The following is a 21,095-nucleotide window of genomic DNA, read 5'->3' as shown; positions in this document are numbered from 1 at the left end:
TCCTTCACAGCACACTACTTCCTACATGAGAGTTCTCAGTCCCCTAAGGCAGTGTTCCCCAGCTTCTGGTCCGGGGACCGGGACCGGTCCGTGGATCAGTCGGTACCGGGCCGCAACTCCTCCTCATCCTCTTCCCCGGCTGCTGCCTCGGGGTCTGCCCTGCCACTCTGCCACCAGCTCACCTTTGGTGCTCTTCGGTGGCCCCCATGGCTGGGGCTCCCCCTTGGCATGGCACTGCGCAGCTGCTGCTGGCAGCGTACCCCAGTGAGTGGTGGAAAGTCAGGGGCGCCGGCAGGAAAGCAAGCGGAGCAGGGGCTCAGGCAGCAGCAACATCCCTCGGCAAAAGACTACCCGCCTGGGCCTCAGTAAAATTGTCAACCGTTGACTGGTCCCGGTGATAAAAAGATTGGGGACCACTGCCCTAAAGGAAAACCAAAAGCTACAGAAAGGAATTTAAAAAATAATTATAAACAACAGCACACTGCCAACAAATGCCCATCCCTACTGACCAGAACTGGAATTCCCCAGCCAAGGCCGACTGTTTCCCAAACCATGATCATCCTCCAATTCTGCAGCCTGCTTGTACTGTAGAATCTCATGCAGTAGAACATCCAGTAAATGAACTCTCTCTTAATGCAGAAGGTATTTAAAGTAGCCAGAAAAAATTGCTTAGAACATTCTTCAGTTGAGCCTAGGATCAGTAAACAGACATGGATAATCTCTAGGAAACACCTAGTGCTAGGGGTTTCCCACACCATTCTGCACACATAGGATAATGCACTTTCAATGCACTTGGGCAGCTTGATTTTCCTGTGCAGAACAGGAAAATCTACTTCTAAAGTGCATTATCTACGATGTTCTCCAGCTTGGGTTCTAAGCTCTACTCTCTTACACCCAATATCATTTAGACCAAGACAAAAGTGGTCTGCAAAAAGCGAAAAACCAACCTACAAGAAAAAAAGAAGATTGGGACACTACAATAGAAGAGCAAAACAGTTAAAAAGTCAAGCTGGAGCAAAACTCTGGTGCAGAAAAGCACAATTTCTTCCACTCTTTTTTGTTATATAAATCCAATTATAAATAAATTAAAATACAATGAAATGAGGAATACATGAAAATATAGAAAGCATCCTTCTCCGAAAAAGTAACAGTGTAATGGTGAATGCTAAAACAGCAAACTGCATCTTAGGTGGCTTTGTTTTCATTTTTCTTGTGGGCTTTTTTTTCAGCTAATGAGTGGGCCATTTCTGCAGAGTCTCCAGCAGTTTGCAAAAGATTCAATCAACGAAGAGACAGTGGAATTACTTCAGCCATATTTTCAAATGGAGGATTATACTTTTGAGAATGGCAAAAAGGTCTGCGGTAATGTGGCAGGCCTCCTTTCTTGGACACAGGCGATGGCAACTTTCTATGGCATAAACAGAGATGTGTTGCCTCTTAAGGTAAAGAGCAATATTTGTGTGTGTGTGTTGTGGGGGGATCCTATTGATCTGAACTGAAAAAAAACAGGGAACAATGTTGTTGGCTTTTGTGTCTGTACCATGCTAGGTATGATAGCAGTACAGAGGTGTACATTTGCTTTCCCCTCATCCTGACTTCATTAGCCTCAGATATGCCTGGCAGTTCAAATTATTATTTCGCCTGGATAGTTCCCTCCAAATTTACTTTTAATTTTGCTTTGAATTCTGCTGGAACTGAAAATTTGCTAGCAATGCCAAAAAGTTTTATTGAGTAATCCAATGTTGTTGGTAACATAGGTTTGGATCTTGGGGATGTATGTGGAAGAAGACCTTTTTTCTCCCAAGCTTTGTTTGAGGAGCCAGTTTTTCCCAGTTACCCAGTGCCACCATGCTTCCTTTTGCTGTTGACAAGGGGCTCTCTAACCCTCAACAGGATTTTCAGGGTATATGGGAAGGGAGGGTTGGGGAGTAAAAGAGAAGGTGAGGGAAATTATGTCACACAAGCTCCTTTACTTACACATCTGTACAATACAGACTCTGGTACAAATAATAGCTTTAAAAAATCTCCCCAAAAGGGTTAGCCTTATCTCTGGTATTAATACTTTTATCTATCTATAGGTGTGATAAAGTTTAAACATTAAATTAGAGTCTAAGTTAGCCCTGTGACTTCAGTTTTGAAACTTGTCCTATGTTTGACCTCCACTTAATCCAGTGGTTCTCAAGCTTCCTAATGCTGCAACCCTTTAATATAGTTCCTCATATTGTTGTGACCCCCAACCATAACCTTATTTTTATTGTCGTAATCCTTTTGTCTGGTTTTGCCTGGAGAATATGGCTGCCAGCCTCCAGGTGAGCCCTGGGGATCCCCTGGAATCACAGCTCCTCTGCAGACCACAGAATGCAGTTCTGCTAGAGAAAGTGGTTGCTTCAGAGGAGAGAGGGACTGGATGGTATCGCCCCCAACTGAAGCCCCTATCCTCCCCAAGCGCCAAGCCCCAAATCCCCAAGAGTTCCCCCACATGGATCTCCCTCCCCCCCACCTGGCACCCTGCCTCCTCCAAGGCCCTCTGCAGGAGCTCAGAAGCACCTGCCCACCTGCAGCAGCTCCAGGACATCAAAGACACAGTTGACGTGCCTCTGGCTGGCCAGCAGCATCTCCAGGCAGGCACTCAGCATGGTGTCTATGGCAGCCATGGCTATCCCTCGCCCATGTGCATGGAAGGAAGGAGGAAGGTTGCCCAGCTCGCTTTGCTTTCCCTTCTCTGCCGTACTGCCTCCAGCCCTTGTGGGGAAATGCCTGCAGGGGGGTGATGCTGCCCTTTTGCATGCAGGGGCCCACAAGTAGGTGTGCCGGTCTCCGGGTGGAGCCTGGGGAATCCCCAGTGATTACCACTCCTCCCCAGAGTCCAGAGAGCAGGGAATGGCTGCTTTGGAGAGGGACGAGCTCTAGGCCTGATGATCATGACCCCTGTGAAAGGATCGTTCGACCCCTAAAGAGAACCACTGACAATCCTTCCTGTACTGTCCAAGATGAAAGGACAGGTGGCTTCTAGCTAAATCTGAGAAAGTGAGCTGTGACTTGGAAAAATTCATACCTCACCACAAAATTTGCTAATCTTTAAGATGCTACTGGATGTGCTGTTTTCCACTTTTTAGGATTGCTCTTCTAGTTAAGGTTGCTAGCTCTGTGTTGGGAAATACCTAGAGATTTTGGGGGGAAAGCCTGGGAAAAGCAGTACTGGGGGACGGAGGGGGTTGACAATTCTACCCTTAGTGGTTCTTTGGATTGCCAGGCAAAACAAAATCAAGTAGGCATTTTCTGAGGGTAAACCATTTTGGGACACAAATTCCTATTAGATGGCTTGTGTTAATTTAGCTAATATAGAAAAAAGCTTATAGATTCTTGTAAAATGATTAACTGATTTCTATAAAGGTATTATGGCTTCACTTTTCATTTCAGGCCAACTTGGCAAAACAAGAAGGACGTTTGAAAATAGCAAATGCAGAATTAGGAAAGGCTCAGGCATTATTAGATGAGAAGCAGGCAGAACTGGATAAAGTACAAGCAAAATTTGATGCAGCTATGAAGGAGAAAATGGTAAAATGAGAACATTTTGTAAAGCATAACTTTGTTTTTACTAAAGTTCTTCAAAATAGCATTAAGTAAAACGTTTCTTGCTTATTAATTCTTGACCATGATTACCTAGGTAGTTACTATGCTATGTAGCAGAATCCAGATAAGACTGGTAATACTGCTTGCGAAGATTGATATTTTTGAGGAACTGAGACAATTTGTGAGAGCAGGTTAAAAGCTTGGGATGTTCGTGTACCCTGCCTGGCTGTTCGAAAACTAGGTTAGCATGGTGGCTAGGAACACATTCTGTCAGTTGCATCTGATTTGTCAAGTGTCCTTACCTAGACTCAGCCAATTTGGTCATGCTCTTCCACGGTTCTGTAACGTCACAGTTGGATTACTGCAACACACTCTACGTGAGGCTGCCCAGAAATTACAACTATGGCAGGCCAATGATAGCCAGGGGCTAGCTGCTGGGGACAAAATGTTGCCCATTTTGAAACAGCTACATTGGCTGATCTTCAGGAGGTGCTACCAGGTCTGCCAATTTTCCAGGTATTTTGTAGGGGGTTGAATTACAGACATCTTTTAAGGGGCAAATGAGGGAGATATATGGGATTTGCTCTTTTCTTTTTGGTTTTAATTGATAATGATCAGTCCTATTGGAGGCCTTTTTGAACCATAAGGAAGGGTGGGATACAAATGTTTGAACAAAGTAATAGATAAATGGCAGAGGAACAGAGCAGCCATGATTTTATCCACCATCACCAAAAGGTCCTTCTTAAACATCTCCTGTATTATTCTGTGGAGACAAGGCTCTTAAGGTCCCACCTATGTGGCTAGCCTCACGTAACATTGGTTTCATTTCTCTCTTGAGAGTCCTACATTTTAATGAAATGCAAAAATGGGGAAATAAATGGGCCAACAACTTTTCTATAGGCCTATGTGGGGAGGGAGCAGTTCTTCCTGACCCAGCATCAACCAAACAACTGGTGGAAGACCTGCGGAATGTTGACAATTTTGTCAGGGGCCTTATCTGTTCTGGGAGCTCATTGCACTAGGTTGGTCAAGGCCAGGCACGGAACAGGAACAGTACAGAGAAATCAGTAGCTATAAATAACAATAATAGTGTATGACTGGTGATCTTTGCTTCTTTTTACTTGGTATTGTTCATGAATCACTCTGTCATGACTGCTGTATTTTGACCTAGAAGAAACTGAGGGATCCAATGCATGTTAGAGTCTTGAATCTTTGGCCACTTTCAGTGCCATCCTAAGCAGAATTACAATGGACTTAGAAGGGTGTGACTTTGCTTAGGGCGACACTGTAAGGGTCCTAGACCTATTGGTGTTTCCGGAAAGGCAAGAAAATGAAGGGGAAAATAGCTAAGAATATTTTATCAGCCATGAGTTGAAAATGCTATAATATTTTAGCTCCAAACTAACAACTATAATTAGTGCTATACAAGCCCTAAAACAATTAAGCAGGTTGCCAAATTTTGTGCTCATGTGCTTAGCATGCAGGAAAGACAACTAAAGCTTAATTAAAGGTATTTTAGAGCAATTTTACTATGCAATTTTTTATAATGTACCTGTTAATCATGCAACTTTAAATATTTTTAAATTTTGTATTGGTTCCCAGATTATGTAATTTCTGCTGTGAAGTGTTCTTTGCTATTTGTTTTATCTGGCTGTAGTGCTGTATTAAATAAATTTGATTTATTTGAAGCCCTAAAATATACATTTGTTTTCAAGAAGTAAGTTTATAAGTCATTTTGAAGCAAAAGCTATATTTCAGGGTGATACTTTGAAAATAATGTTATGTTCAATTTCTTCATTTTAGGACCTTTTGAATGATGCAGACATGTGCAGAAAAAAGATGCAGGCAGCTTCTACACTTATAGATGGCTTGAGTGGAGAGAAAATTAGATGGACCCAGCAAAGTAAAGAGTTCCGAGCCCAGATAAACAGGTACAGCATTATATATACACCAAGTAATAGGGCAGCATTCGTTTAATTTATTTTACATTTATATACCACCCTTTCCTGGGGCTTATGGCAGTTTACATAAAACTTTGCAGAACAGGAACAGTACAGAGAAATCAGTGGTTATACATAACAATAATGGTAAACAGTAATAACAACAGAACAGTATCCAATAAACAATTTTAAAGCTTGGCTCCACTTGGCACTACTTGGCTCCTGGGGTACTTGAAATGCTTCACTTGCTAAAATGGTACTGTGATGGATTGCACTTTTCAAAACTTATGAGTGCTGTACAAACAGGTAAAAGGACTGTGAAGGCTTAATTTTTCACAGAGCCCAACAGCCTTGAGTGACAGGCTGTTCCAAGAGATCTGGTTGGTTAGCATCAATTGACCAGGAAAGATTTCTGAACAGCATGCTGAGGAGAATTCAGTCAGATTTCAGCCTTAGCTGAGAAGAGTTGAGTACTGATATTTCCAGAATGCAGCCCTGACTGAGAGCAGTTTAAAACTGACAGGAAAAATTGGGGAAAGTTGGCAAGTAGTGGTGTTTCAAGAGAAGGGGCATGGGTACCTTCTGGAAACCAAAAGAGTCAGAGAATACTAAAGAAAGTGTGGTGGAATGTTTGGAAAACATTGTAACAAGCTTCATAGCTTAAAGTGAGAGCTTGGTGTAGTGGTTAGGAGCGTGGAGTGCTAATCTGGCAAGCTGAGTTTGATTCCCTGCTCCTCCACATGCAGCTGGGTGACTTTGGGCTCACCACAGCATTGATAAAGCTGTTCTGACCAAACAGTAATATCAGGGGAGTAATGTCATGGGGAAAGGAAAGGGAAGGCGATTGTAAGCAGCTTTGAGACTCCTTCGGGTAGAGAAAACCGGCATATAAGAACCAACTCTTCTTCTTCCAATTTAAAGGTATAATGTTAACCTTGTAATACCCACAATTTATTAAATTCCTGATTGTTGTTGTTGTTGTTAGGTGCGAAGTCGTGTCCGACCCATCGCAACCCCATGGACAATGATCCTCCAGGCCTTCCTGTCCTCTACCATTCCCCGGAGTCCATTTAAGGTTGCACCTACTGCTTCAGTGACTCCATCCAGCCACCTCATTCTCTGTCATCCCCTTCTTCTTTTGCCCTCAATCGCTCCCAGCATTAGGCTCTTCTCCAGGGAGTCCTTCCTTCTCATGAGGTGGCCAAAGTATTTGAGTTTCATCTTCAGGATCTGGCCTTCTAAGGAGCAGTCAGGGCTGATCTCCTCTAGGACTGACCGGTTTGTTCGCCTTGCAGTCCAAGGGACTCACAAGAGTCTTCTCCAGCACCAGAGTTCAAAAGCCTCAATTCTTTGACGCTCGGCCTTCCTTATGGTCCAACTTTTACAGCCTGATTAATTTACATTAATATAGGTTTAGGTGGTTAACTATGTTGGTCTGAAGCAGCAGAACAGAGTTTGAGTCCAATGACACCTTTAAGGCCATTTCAATTTATTCAAAGTAGTATGCTTGCACATAAAAGCTTATACCTTGAATAAAATTTTGCTGGTCTTAAAGGTGCCACTGGATTCCAACTGTGTTCTTTTTCTTACACAAATATAGGCATTCATTACTTTTTTTAGAGTCTTTCCTTCCTTTTGGTAGCTAGGAGCATGAGCATTACTTCCAAAATTAAACAAGACACCTACTGTGAGTCAGGCCTCACAGTCTTCAAAAAGGTCTCACCTTAAAAGCATTTGGAAGGAAGCCCTGAGAAGACGTTTCAGCCTGCACCTCCCAGTGCATCCCTATTGGTCTTAAGGTGAGCCCCCTCTTGAATGTGTGACCAAGAGTCAACCCCAATCTCATGTAATGGCACCTCAGTCAGTTCAAGTGGAGTTTTTTGGTTCCTGCTTGCAGTATAAATTAATGATGCTGATGATTAAAGTACTATGGTGTTCTGACTTGTATTGAATCATCTTACTGAAACAAGGGTCAACTCGCTAACAAGGGTTAGTGCTAGTAGATATTTCATCAACTTAAACAGTCAGTCATGTGGTTTGAATGCATATTTCCATTTTTAAAACTCACAAGTCAAAACAGACATCATGCTAAAAATAATGGCTGTAACACTTGGAACTTTTTTGAGACTAAAAATGTATTAACAGATTCATTCTTTTTCTAGGCTTGTTGGAGATGTTTTACTGTGCACAGGTTTCCTGTCATACTGTGGCCCTTTTAATCAGATATTCAGGAATCTTTTGCTTAAGGATTTATGGGAGTCGGAGATGAGAGCCCGGAAAATCCCTTTTACTGAAAACTTGAACCTAATATCAATGTTGGTGGATCCACCAACGGTAAGTCTAGTTCTAATTTTTATTGATGCTTAGTATGTGATTATGCATGTTATCAACTTGTTTCCAACTTATTTGAACAATGCTATCTCTTTATGCAAGCCATGAGACATAATTTATAGAGAGCCTTGCTAAACTTGATTGCTATCCCTGTAAGGAAGCAGGGCCCTGAGTGTTCTTTGAGTGGGTGCATGGAGGGAAGCTGTGAGGGGAAAGCAGTGAGACCTGAACCCTGGGGCAGCAGGTCTTTTATGTTACATTGTTGCAAGAGTTGTACAGCATTCATTAAAATTTGTTTGTTCTGGAGCAAGTTATAGAATCACACTAGGGTTAGATTGTTGAAATGTGCTGCTGTGGGACTTCCTCTGAAGATGGCTAGGAAGCTTTAGTTGGAACAGAATGCCACAGCAAGATTGCTGATTGATACCAGGTTTTTTGTAACTATTCCACCAATTTTGAAAGAATTGCACGGACATTACAAAGAATCCATTCCATAGTTAGTTCATCATTGTCGTCTTACAATGTCTAGAAATGTATTTAGAAGGAAGATTTATATAAAATTCACGCATAATCATTGTTTCTTGTACATCTGTAAGATAAAACTGTTTAGTATGTAGCACACAGAGTGTATGAAGTTCTTGCTTACTCTTATTGGGCTGGACCCTGCTTGAAATGTCTATTGTGCAAGGGGGGGGGGACAATGTATGCTGATCCTCTCCTCCCTTGGCATATTGTAAATTCCCACAAAGTTATTCCTGGGGGGGGGGTCTCCTGTTCCCAAAGAGCAGCATTTGGGGTGGGTGGGGGTGCAGTAGGTTGGAGGAAGTAAAGGAGATCACACTTCTGGGGACAGAGTTTAAGCAAGAACCAAACCATTGAGTTCATCCCTGACTTAAAGATAGTTCTTACAGGGAAACCTATGGGTGATTGTATACATGCATTCAAGACTACATGTAAGTTAATGTAAATTGAAAGGACTAGGACTAAGAGTGTTTCTATGATCACAAGAGTAATTTTGCTAGCTGCTATTATCATGGAAATGGATTTAACTGTCTTCATATAGTTAAATACTTCTGACCTCATACCAGATAATTTTGGAGCTTTATTACGTTTAGTGATATAGTAATGATGATGATGAAATGATAATGATGATGATTTAGTAGTAAGTTCAATTTTTATTTAAGTATATGGGGAAATAAAGGATTTATGGATCTCTACAATGGTCTTAGAATTGTGGTTTTCCTGTCTTGAGGATATGGTAGCTCATCAATCAGCTTTTCAGAACTGAAATAACCAGGTGTTAACCCTACAGCATACTATTGCTTTGAGAAAGCAATCCCATTATGGTGACTGTGGACAGTACGGCACTCACAGGTATGTTTTCTGGTGCCAAGTGTTTTTAGGAAATAAGTGGGGTCAGATAGGGCTTTTGAACAGCAAGGTTTCTGACTGATTATTTAATTATTTGTTTTTTTGACTCCTATACCTCCCTTACACAGCAAATATTTGATTGGCTGTGCAGATTTTAAAAGAAATGTTGCTTTGACAGCAGCTGCTGACACCACAAGGATTTACAATGCGTTACTGAAGTTAAACCATCATTTTGCGGCTGACTCTGCCTCCTGTGGCAGCCATTTTGTCTCGGCACCCTCTATGGTATATCAGAATTATAAATGTGTCTACAGGCTCAAAAAGTCTGGGACCCCTGGCTTTAAACATAATTTGGGACAATATTTCTCAGACCTTAAAAATATCAAAGCTAAGAAAAAGCAAGTCTATCTTTCTTTTGTGTTGTGACCAAGATGGTTGTTGTTTTACTGCATATTACAGTCATTGTGTTCATTAAATCTCTAAATATATACCTGAAAAAATCAGTATTAGTTTCTCTGGCAGTGACTTCTTCTCGATATACAGATTAGTGAGTGGAACCTACAAGGGCTTCCAGGAGATGAACTCTCAGTTCAAAATGGCATTATTGTCACTAAGGCAACAAGATACCCTCTTTTGATAGATCCACAGACTCAAGGGAAAACATGGATTAAACAGAAAGAAAAGGACAATGAACTACAAGTAAGTGCTGCAAGTTTTAAAGGAAAAAATATTTTTTCTACCTGTATATATCTGAGGGTCCCCCCCCCCCAGAAACACATTTCAAGTAAATATGAGTAAACCTTATACATTTATACTGTGGCAATACAGAAATTCATTTTGGGATGGGTACCATCTTCCGCAAAAGTCTGTGTCCTGAAATCTTGCTTATCAGTCAAATGTTCATTCTGGGACACCTTTGATTTCTTCTGATAACTTTACTTCCAGGTTTGATGGCTTATTAGACATTTCCTGTGTCACACCAATGAGCAAAGAAGTTATACTCAAACCCCTCTGGTACTAGTGTTTGTCCTCTTTTTCTGTTTCTGTATCATATCTGAAGGGCTTATGGTCCACCATTTCTAGACCATTTTAGCATATCCATTAACATTCCTGTAAAAATTAAGTTGACAAGTGACTAAAATAAAATGTGAGTACCATAATTTTTCCAAATTCTGATATTAAAAAATGTTCAAATATCACACGTGTTACTTTGAGTACCAGAACTCAACATTCAGCAGCTTTTTGATGTAAAGGTAAATATAACAACAGCCCTTGACGAAATCATACTTGATTAACTGTACTGGACATTGTTTGAGGTTATTTTTGTTTCTTTGGAGATGCCTCTGTTGTCTCAAGAATACCTGATTCACATATGCTTGTGTGTGTAAAGCACATATGCTTTACACATCAAAATAGATCCACAAAACTACAGAGATGGTCAGTAAACTCTGGTTAGTGACATGAAAATATTTATATGATTTGATTTCAGATCAGAAATGAACTTTTACTTGCACGTTTTCCTGTAAGTCTGTTTCCTGGGAAAGGTCAATATATAGAGTTATATGTGTTGGTCTAGACTTGAGATTCCTGAATTTGAGCCTTGGCATCCTGTAGCCATGGGCTCACAGGGTGTACTTGGATAAATAGTTTTCAGCTTCATTTCACAATCTTTTCCATTACAGAGTTATTGGGAGACTAAAAACTGGAAAGAACTGCACACTATGAATGTTTTAGAAATCAATAAAACCAAACAGAAGTATTTTATTTTTCTTCTAAAGAAATGGGCTGTTTCTTTTTCCAAGGTGACAACATTGAATCATAAATATTTCCGCACACACCTAGAGGACAGCCTTTCACTGGGAAGACCACTTTTGATTGAGGATATAAGTGAAGAATTAGATCCTGCCCTTGATAATATATTAGAAAAGAACTTCATTAAATCAGGAACCTCTTTCAAGGTTAGTTACCTTACAAAAGGAAATTGTACGTATTGTTTAAATGTCTGATCAGTGATTGCCCATTTCAGTTGGTAAATGATAGAAATTCTGTGTGCCCAAATGAGCGTATGGCCACAGATTTCTGTATCTTACAGCATCTGGCCCACCTGTCCTCACCTCTCCCAGTAAGGGATGGGATGTGTCTGCCTTGGTCTCCTGACCATCCTTTTCAGCCCTAATATAAGGTGACCAGATTTTAACATTGATAAAGCGGGACACCATAGATCGCGGGGGGGGGGGGTTCTTGATTAAAATTTTGGTCTACATGGAGCAACAAAAAGTTTCATAGAATGCATAAAATGCAAAAATAGTATTGTAATATATATTTTTAATTTCAACAATTTGTCAGGTACCCCCAGATGTTCCTCCAAAGGTGGGACAATCTGGTCACCTTACCCTAATAGTTACTCAAGCAGGGAGGTCTTAGAAGTGCCAGAACAGATTCCTTCACGTCTATCGATAGCTAAATGAAATTATATTTTATCAATAGAGTTGTTTTAGCTGCATAAGAGGTGGATGCATTAACGACATTATTTCTGTCTGTCTTTGCGGGAAATCAGCATTAAAACTGTGCTTTAGTATATCAACTAACACATTTAATATATACTGAATTATAGTTCCAATGCAGCTGCCTTCACATGCCAGCAGTTCCCTCCCCTGTCCAGCTGATGCCCATTAGAACAGGTCCACCAGTCCAGTTAATGATCTGCCTCCATGATTTATCTTACCAGCTGGAGCAGTTCAAGGGAGTCCTAGTTCTTCTCATTTCCTTGCAGTAGTTGAGATGGACTGAAAATAGTTCACTTTATTTTCTTTTTACTATTGGTCTTTCCCATTTTCTTCATGGTCATTTGGGCTGGATTATTGTGTGTGTGCCCTAAAACTGTGATATTTGCATGGGAAGGCTAGAAAGTCAGGAGTCTGGCAAAGGCCCTAGGGGAGTGTGGAGGAGAAATCTCTGAGTTGCAGTATGATGACAAGAACATTAAGAATTATTAGTTGCATCTAGTAGATTAAATGTATTTAATTGTGCATAAATAATGGGAATATTAAATGTATCTAGAGGTATTTCAAATGAATAATTATCTGTCTCAGTAATTAATAGTACTGAGCAACAGTACTGATTACGATGCAATAAAATGTTGTTTGAATTGTTTTCTAGGTGAAAGTTGGGGATAAGGAAGTAGATATCATGGGTACATTTAGACTTTATATTACTACGAAACTGCCCAATCCTGCCTTCACACCTGAGATCAATGCTAAAACATCAGTCATTGATTTTACTGTTACTATGAAAGGCCTTGAAAATCAGTTATTGAAAAGAGTAATTCTTACAGAGAAACAGGTAAGGTCACCAGTGACAATAAACTTCTACAAATAGCATAATGAAACAATAAGGCTTCATGGATGTCTGGGGGCCATTTCGCACGGCTTCAAAGTAGCACAATGGTTGCTATTTGGAAACGCTACTAATTTGCCATAACCCACGACGTCGTAGACAATCTGCAACAATCCTGAAACCAATCAGCAAAAAGCGCTTCGTTGTGGCGCTTTCAGGGGAATCCAGAAAAGTGGATTCACCCTCCGGATAGCGATACACTCCTGCAACCAATCTGCAACAGTAGCGCTAAAGACCTGTGCGTTACCATTGTTGCTGGTTCTTCAAAGTCCCTCCCCCTGGCTCTCTCCTCCAAACTTCCGGCGAAGCGTTCGCCATTTTTTTTTCTCCGAGCGAGCGGGGATAAACGCACCAGCGAGCCTCTTTCTGTTTAGAGGCTTCCCTGGCTTCAGTCCTTCACCTTTAGTCACTAAGCACAAACCACTGAAAAGCCCGTTTGCTGAAATAAAGTCCCTTTATTTTTTACAAATAAATTCAGCCGAAAATCGGGCCCGTGAGAGGGGGGGGGGATTTTTTTTTATCACTCGAGGCAGCGTGCAAACGATCATACAATCAAACGACAGCTCACATTAGGCAGCTGGATGGGTCTCTCCGTAGCAACGAATCTACCTAGATTCGTTGCTATGGGTCGTTTTTTTTTTTTTTAAACCTTTCTTAAAGGGAAAGGGGCTGTTTGGGAGCATGCTAACGGCTGCCCATTGGCTGCTTGACGGCCAGGGGCGGGACGAGCTTGGCAATAGCGCTTCCTTTCTAGCGATTTCTGCCGAGACCGGAAGCCTGTGGGAAACGCTAAAAAACGCAACTGATTCCACTACAAAGGCAGGTATGCATAACGACGAATTCCACTATTTTAAATGGTGATTTTTCATTCCGCAAACAATTTGCAACAAAGATCCCTGTGCGAAAAGGCCCTCAGAGTTGATTCAGAAGTGGTGTTCTGGCTCTCATCAAGAGATAGTTTTGAATAGATTTTAGGAAAAAGAAATTACAAATGAGTCAATATTTCATGACTGTTATATCAAGGACAAGATCACTTCATAATTATCCAGGCATGAAAAAATACTATAAGTGAATGAAAGGCCTCAATCTTGCCTAAGTTATTAGTCCCCTTGATTTGATTGGGAGGTGTGTGCATGGGGGGGGGGGAGTGTCTATCTCCCTAAGTATTTTATTGGATGTGGAAAACTGCAAGAGGCTAACAAACCATGTTCTGGTTATTACGGGATAGATCCAAAGTTCTTTTTCCGTTGTCTCTTTCTATGAATGCAAGATTTCTCCATGAGCAAAATGGTATCTTAGGATCTAGCCTTACGTCTTTACTAGGGGCCAAGCCCGTTGTATTCAGAAATACAATGGACACTAGATTGAGGGGGTAAGGTGGAAGAACTCTGTGGACAACCTCCCCCTCCCGGACGTGGAAAGGCTGCAGGCAGCTGTTAGGGAATGCACCGGCAGGGGCAGCTCTCAAACAGCAGGGATCTGCAGCCTCTGAGCCTCCGAGGGTAGTGGAAGGAGGAGGAGGGTGGTCAGGAGTGGGGGATGGAAGGTGATTTGCTAGCAACTGGACAGACGGGCAAACCAGTTGGAGGAGGAGGCACTTGGGTGGGACAGCCGCCCTGAGTGGGTGTTAAGCTCTGAGTGGCACTAAAGCCATGAGACCCACTCCTTCTCCAAGTTCTTCTCTTAGCTACTTTTCCCCATCAGGTTTTCTGAGACAGGTTTGCTGGTCTGAACAAAAGTAGTTGGGAAGAAAGTTTCATAGGAAAACCGGTGGGTGTGAAAGCATTAGGCACCCCTTGTTAGCATGGTTTTAGAAATTCTGTATTTGGAGTCATGTGTAATTGAATATGAACACAAAGCTGCCTTATACCGAATCAGACCATTAGTCCATCAAGCTCTATATTGTTGACTTGACTGGCAGCTCTCAGGGGTTTCAGGTAGTTCACTTTCATATTATCTGCTGTGTATAAAGTATGGTCAAGTTTAAGATAAGTTATGGCAACGCCAGTAAGAGGCTTTCGAGGCAACAGAGAAGTGGTTGGCCAAACCCTTCCTCTGAAGAATCTTCCTTGGTGGTTTTCCTTCTGAGATGACCCTACTTTGCTCCTGAGATCTGATAAGATCCATAGATACCATTCTACCTTCCCTCTTCTCTAGCACTTACTACCTGATTGTTAACTAGAGATGCAAGAGATTGAGCCTAGAACCCCCTGCATGCCAAACAGATGTTCTAGCACTGAGACATACCCTCTCCCCAAATGAGTTCCACTGATAAAGGTTAAAGTATGGAATACTTTGAAGGTATCAGTTACAGGTTTGAAATATCTGCTGTATGGTAAATATTGACCAGGTCTCCCTTGTGTAGTGTAAAATATAGAAAAAATAGAACTTCTATAAATTGATAAATTATAACATTATTTTTAAAAAAATATATAAAACACAGAAGTGTATTGTAATGTGAGCAAATGAGTTGTCATAAAACAACGATAAAGTGTATCATGGTGTATCTCTTTCAATATTAAATGTATTAAATTTAGGAACTGGAAGCAGAGAGAGTAAAACTCATGGAAGATGTAACTTACAATAAACGGAAAATGAAAGAACTGGAAGACAATCTCCTTTATAAATTAACTGCAACTAAGGGTACTATATATATATATATATATATTATTTATGAAGACATAGCTGCCTTATACCGAATCAGACCATTAGTATTTTTCATCAACATGAAAAAAAATGGAATTTACAACAACAAAATCTTACCAGGTTTACTGGCCACAGTGCAATTATTTAAGGTATTTTAGAACTTCTTGACTCCAAAGACTTGAGTCTCTGAAGTCCCAGGAAGTCCCAGTTCATTGAAATGCTTTTGGAAAGGGGTTTTTTGGCACATAAAATCTCTTGAATGCATTCTCATTGGGATGCTGACATTAATATAGCTGAGATGCTAGAAATTCCTATACGCTACTAAGTCCAATTATGGATCATTTTGATCTGGTATAGTAATTCCTGACTGAATTCTGGAGTCTGTGAAGACCATTCCCTGTACTGTGGATTCTTGTCACTTCCTGGTTACCGAAATCATGGAAGGATCACATCAGTGAGTTCCTGATGTCATGTATAAATCAATCACTCAGGATCCCACTGGCAAAAGGAGTAAAACAGGAGGTCCTGGCATGCCTACTTTTCACCTTTTATATTAATTCCATGGTGTGATCTTTATCAAACTGAAGTTTCCACCCTCCTAAACCAGCAATTAGAGTAATCTCCACTTTATTGTAAGCAGATGATGCAGTAATTTTATCTAATTCTCAAGAAGGCCTTAGGAGACACTTTGGGCCTTTACTGTACAATGCTAAGAGGAACAGCTGTCAGCGTTCCACAGGGCCTGTAAAACGGAGCTCTTCCACCAGGTCTATGGTTGAGGCTGGGATTGGCGAGGAAGAACATTGCCCCCCCCTCCCTGGGGTTTGAATTATACACTACTACTCTCCATTCTCTAACGTCCTAGGGGGATAGGGGGAGAGTGGTATTTTCTGCTATGTTGGGAATTTTTAAAAGTCTTTTAGTGGGAGTTTTAATGGGGGATTTTAAGACTGCTGTTACCCGCCACGAGCCTTGCAGGGAGTGGTGGGAAATAAATATAATAATAATAATAATAATAATAATAATAATAATAATAATAATAATAATAATAATAATAATATAAATTACCCCCAAAACTAAAATTCTCACCTTTATCAAAAAGTGTGAAGAAGAAGAGTTGGTTCTTATATTCTGCTTTTTTCTACCCAAAAGAGTCTCAAAGCAGCTTACAGATGCCTTCTCTTTCCTCTCCCCACAACAGATACCCTGTGGGGTGGGTGAGGCTGAGAAAGCCCTGATATCACTGTTTGGTCAGAACAACTTTATCAGTGCTGTGGCGAGCCTTAGGTCACCCAGCTGGCTGCATGTGGGGGAGCGTGGAATCAACCCTGGCTTGCCAGATTAGAAGTCTGTACTCCTAACCACTACACCAGGTTGGTTTTCTTGAGAGAGACGGATAGTAGATTGAGGAACATGATACTGAAATATTTTAGTGTAGGCTTCCAGTCAACAGAGTCTTAGAGGGCCCAAGCAACCAATAGGGTTGAGAATGCTCAAAGAGCAGCCTCAGCCATTATGAAGTTGTTCTTTGGATAAGGTACTTCCTATATCCCTGCAGCTATTAAGGTTTTTCGGGGAAAGGTTATTACCCAACTAATATATGGCTCCCAGCTCTGTCTTTACAAAGATCTTTACCCCCTGGGAGCAGTGCTATCTAAGTTTTTGCAATCATTATTTGGAGTCCCTCGATGTATGCTAAATGCTTTCCTTACACTGGAGACATGGATAGTCTGACTTGAGGTATGCATGTGGGTTCAAATAACCACATACTGGTTAAAATTAAACTAACCCCCAAGGATTGCCCCCCCCCAAAATAATCATTGTTCAGATTGGCTGAGAACTGTCAAAGGAAACTTGTAAGAGTATAGATTCTCCCCTTCAGCCTTGTTACAGCTAGACTTTCAGAAAGCCAAAGAAATATGTAAACAACAGATGACACCCAGCTCTATCTCTTGATGGATGGCTGCCCCAATTCTCCCTCTCCCCATAAACATTTGTCAGTTGTTTGGATGGAGTGGTGACAATGTGGCTTAGGCAAAGCTAGCTGAAACTCAGCCCCTTCAAGATGGAGTTCCTGTGGTTCTGTAGGAAAGGGTCATATCAAGAAGCGCATTTTCCCAGCCTGGATGAAGTGCAATTGAAGATCTTGCACTCAGCCAGGAATCTGGGTGTGATTCTTGATGCCTTCCTTACAATGGAGGGTCAGGTGTCATCTATGCCAGGCAAGGCTACTAGCACCCTATCTGACCCCAGAACACCTGGCCACAGTGATCCACATGACAATCATCTCCAGACTGGATTTCTGTAACTTGCTCTATAAGTAAACAAATAGAGATGCAGGAGCAGGAAGAGGTGGGGCAACCTGCTCCAGCTCAAACTCCATCCTTCAGCCTGGTGTGAATCCTACAGTGTGGAAACCATCTAGCTGAGTCAGTGAAAACATGTCTTTGGAATTGGCTGCAGTTTTCCTCCTGTAACCATTGAATGTCTCTACTGAGCACACAACTAGAACATTGTGTTTACAGCAAATAGCCCTGCAAGTTAGGCCTTTTTCCGAACATATAAAACAAGCAATCAGTAAAATTGCTCAAAATCTAATGCTTTGCAGCCTTTCTCAACCAGGGTTTTGTGAAATCCTAGAGTTTCTTGATGGGCCTGGAAGGGTTTCCTGAATTAGTGAGTTAATTAATTTTTAATATATGTTAAAATTTTCTTAAACATTTATCAAATTATATGACCATATATGGTGATGTCGACCTGCCCCCTCCCAATGGCCAATGATGGGCCTGGAGGGGGTAAGAAGGGGTGGGTCCCCGGGTGGGCATGTATACAGCTTTGTTTCCCAACTATATTCTGCACCATCATGGCACTTCTGGGGTTTCTTGAATCCTGAAGAATGTTTCAGGGGTTTCTCAATGGTAAAAAAGTTGAGAAAGGCTGCTCTAAATTGTTTGGTTATACTGTTTAAATTAGTTCAATTAAGTAGCATTTGTTTGATAAAGATAAAAGGAACTTTTCATGCTTAGTTCTGAATAAATACTAAAAAATTCATTATGAAATTTCTTTAGGCTCTTTGGTGGATGATGAATCTTTAATAGGTGTTCTGCGAACAACTAAGCAAACTGCTACAGAGGTATCAGAAAAGCTGGAAGTTGCAGGAGAGACAGAGAAAAAAATTAACACAGCACAAGAGGAGTATCGCCCTGCTGCTACACGAGGAAGCATTCTTTATTTTCTTATCACAGAAATGAGCATGGTCAATAATATGTACCAAACTTCACTGGCTCAGTTCCTAAAACTGTTTGATCAGTCAATGGCAAAGTAAGAACAGAGTGCTGTTGCTGCTCTTCAAAGGTCCATTATTTCTTTGCCTTTCCCCATTTCATCCAGTATTAACAGTAATCACGTTACTTGCTTTGCTTTTGTTTTCATATTGTAGGTCTGAGAAGTCCCCTATCCCACAGAAAAGAATCTCAAATATTATAGAGTTTTTGACATATGAAACATTTGCGTATTCTGTTAGAGGCTTGTATGAAAACCACAAATTTCTCTTTACCCTACTTCTGACATTAAAAATTGACCTTCAAAGGGGCCAAGTGAAGCCAAAGGAATTCCAAGCACTCATTAAAGGTAACAATTTAATTGTGAATTCTCTGTACTCTATTGCTTGTGATGGGTTATACATTGTTATCCTTCCACATAATGAATCATAGAATCATAGAGTTGGAAGGGGCCATACAGGCCATCTAGTCCAACCCCCTGCTCAACGCAGGATCAGCCCAAAGCATCCTAAAGCATCCAAGAAAAGTGTGTATCCAACCTTTGCTTGAAGACTGCCAGTGAGGGGGAGCTCACCACCTCCTTAGGCAGCCTATTCCACTGCTGAACTACTCTGACTGAAATTTTTTTTCCTGATATCTAGCCTATATCGTTGTACTTGTAGTTTAAACCCATTACTGCATGCCCTTTCGTCTGCAGCCAATGGGAACAGCATCCTGCCCTCCTCTAAATGACAACCTTTCAAATACTTAAAAAGGGCTATCATGTCCCCTCTCAACCTCCTTTTCTCCAGGCTGAACATTCCCAAGTCCCTCAACCTATCTTCATAGGGCTTGGTCCCTTGGCCCCAGATCATCCTCGTCACTCTCCTCTGTACCCTTTCAATTTTATTTATGTCCTTCTTGAATTGAGGCCTCCAGAACTGCACACAGTACTCCAGGTGTGGTCTGACCAGTGCCGTATACAATGGGACTATGACATCTTGTGATTTTGATGTGATGCCTCTGTTGATACAGGCCAAAATGGCATTTGCCTTTTTTACCGCTGCATCACACTGCCTGCTCATGTTTAGTTTACAATCCACAAGTATCCCAAGGTCTCGTTCACACACAGTGTTACCTAGAAGTGTATCCCCCATCCAGTAGGTATGCTTTTCATTTTTCTGACCCAGATGCAGAACTTTACACTTATCTTTATGAAATTGCATCTTGTTCTCTTTTGCCCATTTTTCCATTGTGTTCAGATCTTGTTGAACTCTGTCTCTATCTTCTGGAGTATTTGCCAGTTTACAGATGTAGATGTCAATCTCATGAGATGTCTGAGCACAGAGACCTGAGAACTTGTTAAAAGCTATATAGTTAGTTTCATTAGAAAAACAGAGATTTGGCTCTGGGTCCCCTACATGTGACTCATTCATGCAGTACAACTCACTAATATTATAAACACTAGTGGTGAAGCCTGTTGCTTGCTATAATGCAGTGGGTGCTAGGTAGCCTTCTCCCTGCTGCAGACAAGGAGGAAGGTTTAAGAAGAAAAAGAAGAGAAAAGGTGTCCCAATAGCCTTCCTTTCTTCTCCTCACAACAGACATCCTGTGAGGTAGGTGGGGCTGAGAGAGATATAACAGAAACGGCTCTAAGAGAACCACTCTATCAGGATTGTGACTAGCCCAAGGTAGTCTAGCCCATTTGGCTGCATGTGGAAGAGCAGGGAATCAAACCCAGCTCACCAAATTAGAAGCCACTGCTTTTAACCACTACACCAAGCTGGCTTGCCAACTGCTTTCTCACCTTACTGTGCTGGCAAATTGCTTTCCCCATTGGGAGAGCTGGTTACTGGTTCCTTTTTCCCTTTTAGGTGACTTGCTAGATGTTCCAAAGCCTCTTTCCATTAACAAGGCAATATCTGGAGACTTTGGAATGTACAACATCTCGTTGTAAGTATGGATACACTTTAATATGTTATAATAAATATTAGCTGTAATAAAACATTATTCACCATTTTGTTTGAAACCACATATGGACTCATTAATTCTCCTGAAATTAATAGTCCCCATTTGTGTGTATAAATGGGGATTATTTCAGCAGTGGAATATGTTGCCTAAGGAGGTGGTGAGCTCCCCCTCACTGGCAGTCTTCAAGCAAAGGTTGGATGCACACTTTTCTTGGATGCTTTAGGATGCTTTGGGCTGATCTTGCGTAGAGCAGGGGGTTGGACTAGATGGCCTGTATGGCCCCTTCCAACTCTACAATTCTATGATTCTAGGGTACAGAATGAAATGGTAAGTATACCATGAACTAAATCCATCAATCTATGTGCATAAGGGTCATGGACATTTCCTGCATTCTACTAACTCCTGACAGTTCTTTCCAGTATTACTTTTTTATGATTGACTGATGTTATGTTCTTGTTTACTTTGGGGGTTTTGTTTACTTTTTTGTTTTTTTATTTATTTATTGGATTTCTAGCTCGCCGCTCTCAAAGACTGGCTCACGGCGGGTTACACAAAAATCCATACAATAGAATAAAAGTTTCATAAAATCCCATTAATATACAATACA

General features: G+C 41.2%; 1 protein-coding gene across 1 annotated transcript in view; it reads left to right on the top strand.

Annotated features, from left to right (window-relative positions):
- The window catches only part of DNAH8 (dynein axonemal heavy chain 8), a 201,985-nt gene that overhangs the window by 143,755 nt on the left and 37,135 nt on the right, over positions 1-21,095 (top strand). The window contains exons 70-79 of the mRNA XM_077342050.1: positions 1,230-1,442; positions 3,421-3,558; positions 5,377-5,504; positions 7,676-7,847; positions 9,759-9,914; positions 11,018-11,173; positions 12,375-12,557; positions 15,149-15,254; positions 18,326-18,578; positions 18,697-18,887. Of these exons, the coding sequence (XP_077198165.1) occupies positions 1,230-1,442; positions 3,421-3,558; positions 5,377-5,504; positions 7,676-7,847; positions 9,759-9,914; positions 11,018-11,173; positions 12,375-12,557; positions 15,149-15,254; positions 18,326-18,578; positions 18,697-18,887 (1,696 nt within the window). The remainder of the gene's footprint in view (positions 1-1,229; positions 1,443-3,420; positions 3,559-5,376; positions 5,505-7,675; positions 7,848-9,758; positions 9,915-11,017; positions 11,174-12,374; positions 12,558-15,148; positions 15,255-18,325; positions 18,579-18,696; positions 18,888-21,095) is intronic.

Source organism: Paroedura picta, chromosome 1 (genome assembly GCF_049243985.1).
Source record: "Paroedura picta isolate Pp20150507F chromosome 1, Ppicta_v3.0, whole genome shotgun sequence".
In the NCBI taxonomy this organism is placed as follows: domain Eukaryota; kingdom Metazoa; phylum Chordata; class Lepidosauria; order Squamata; family Gekkonidae; genus Paroedura; species Paroedura picta.
Note: the sequence above shows the minus strand (reverse complement) of the source record. Positions and strands in the feature narration are given on the sequence as shown.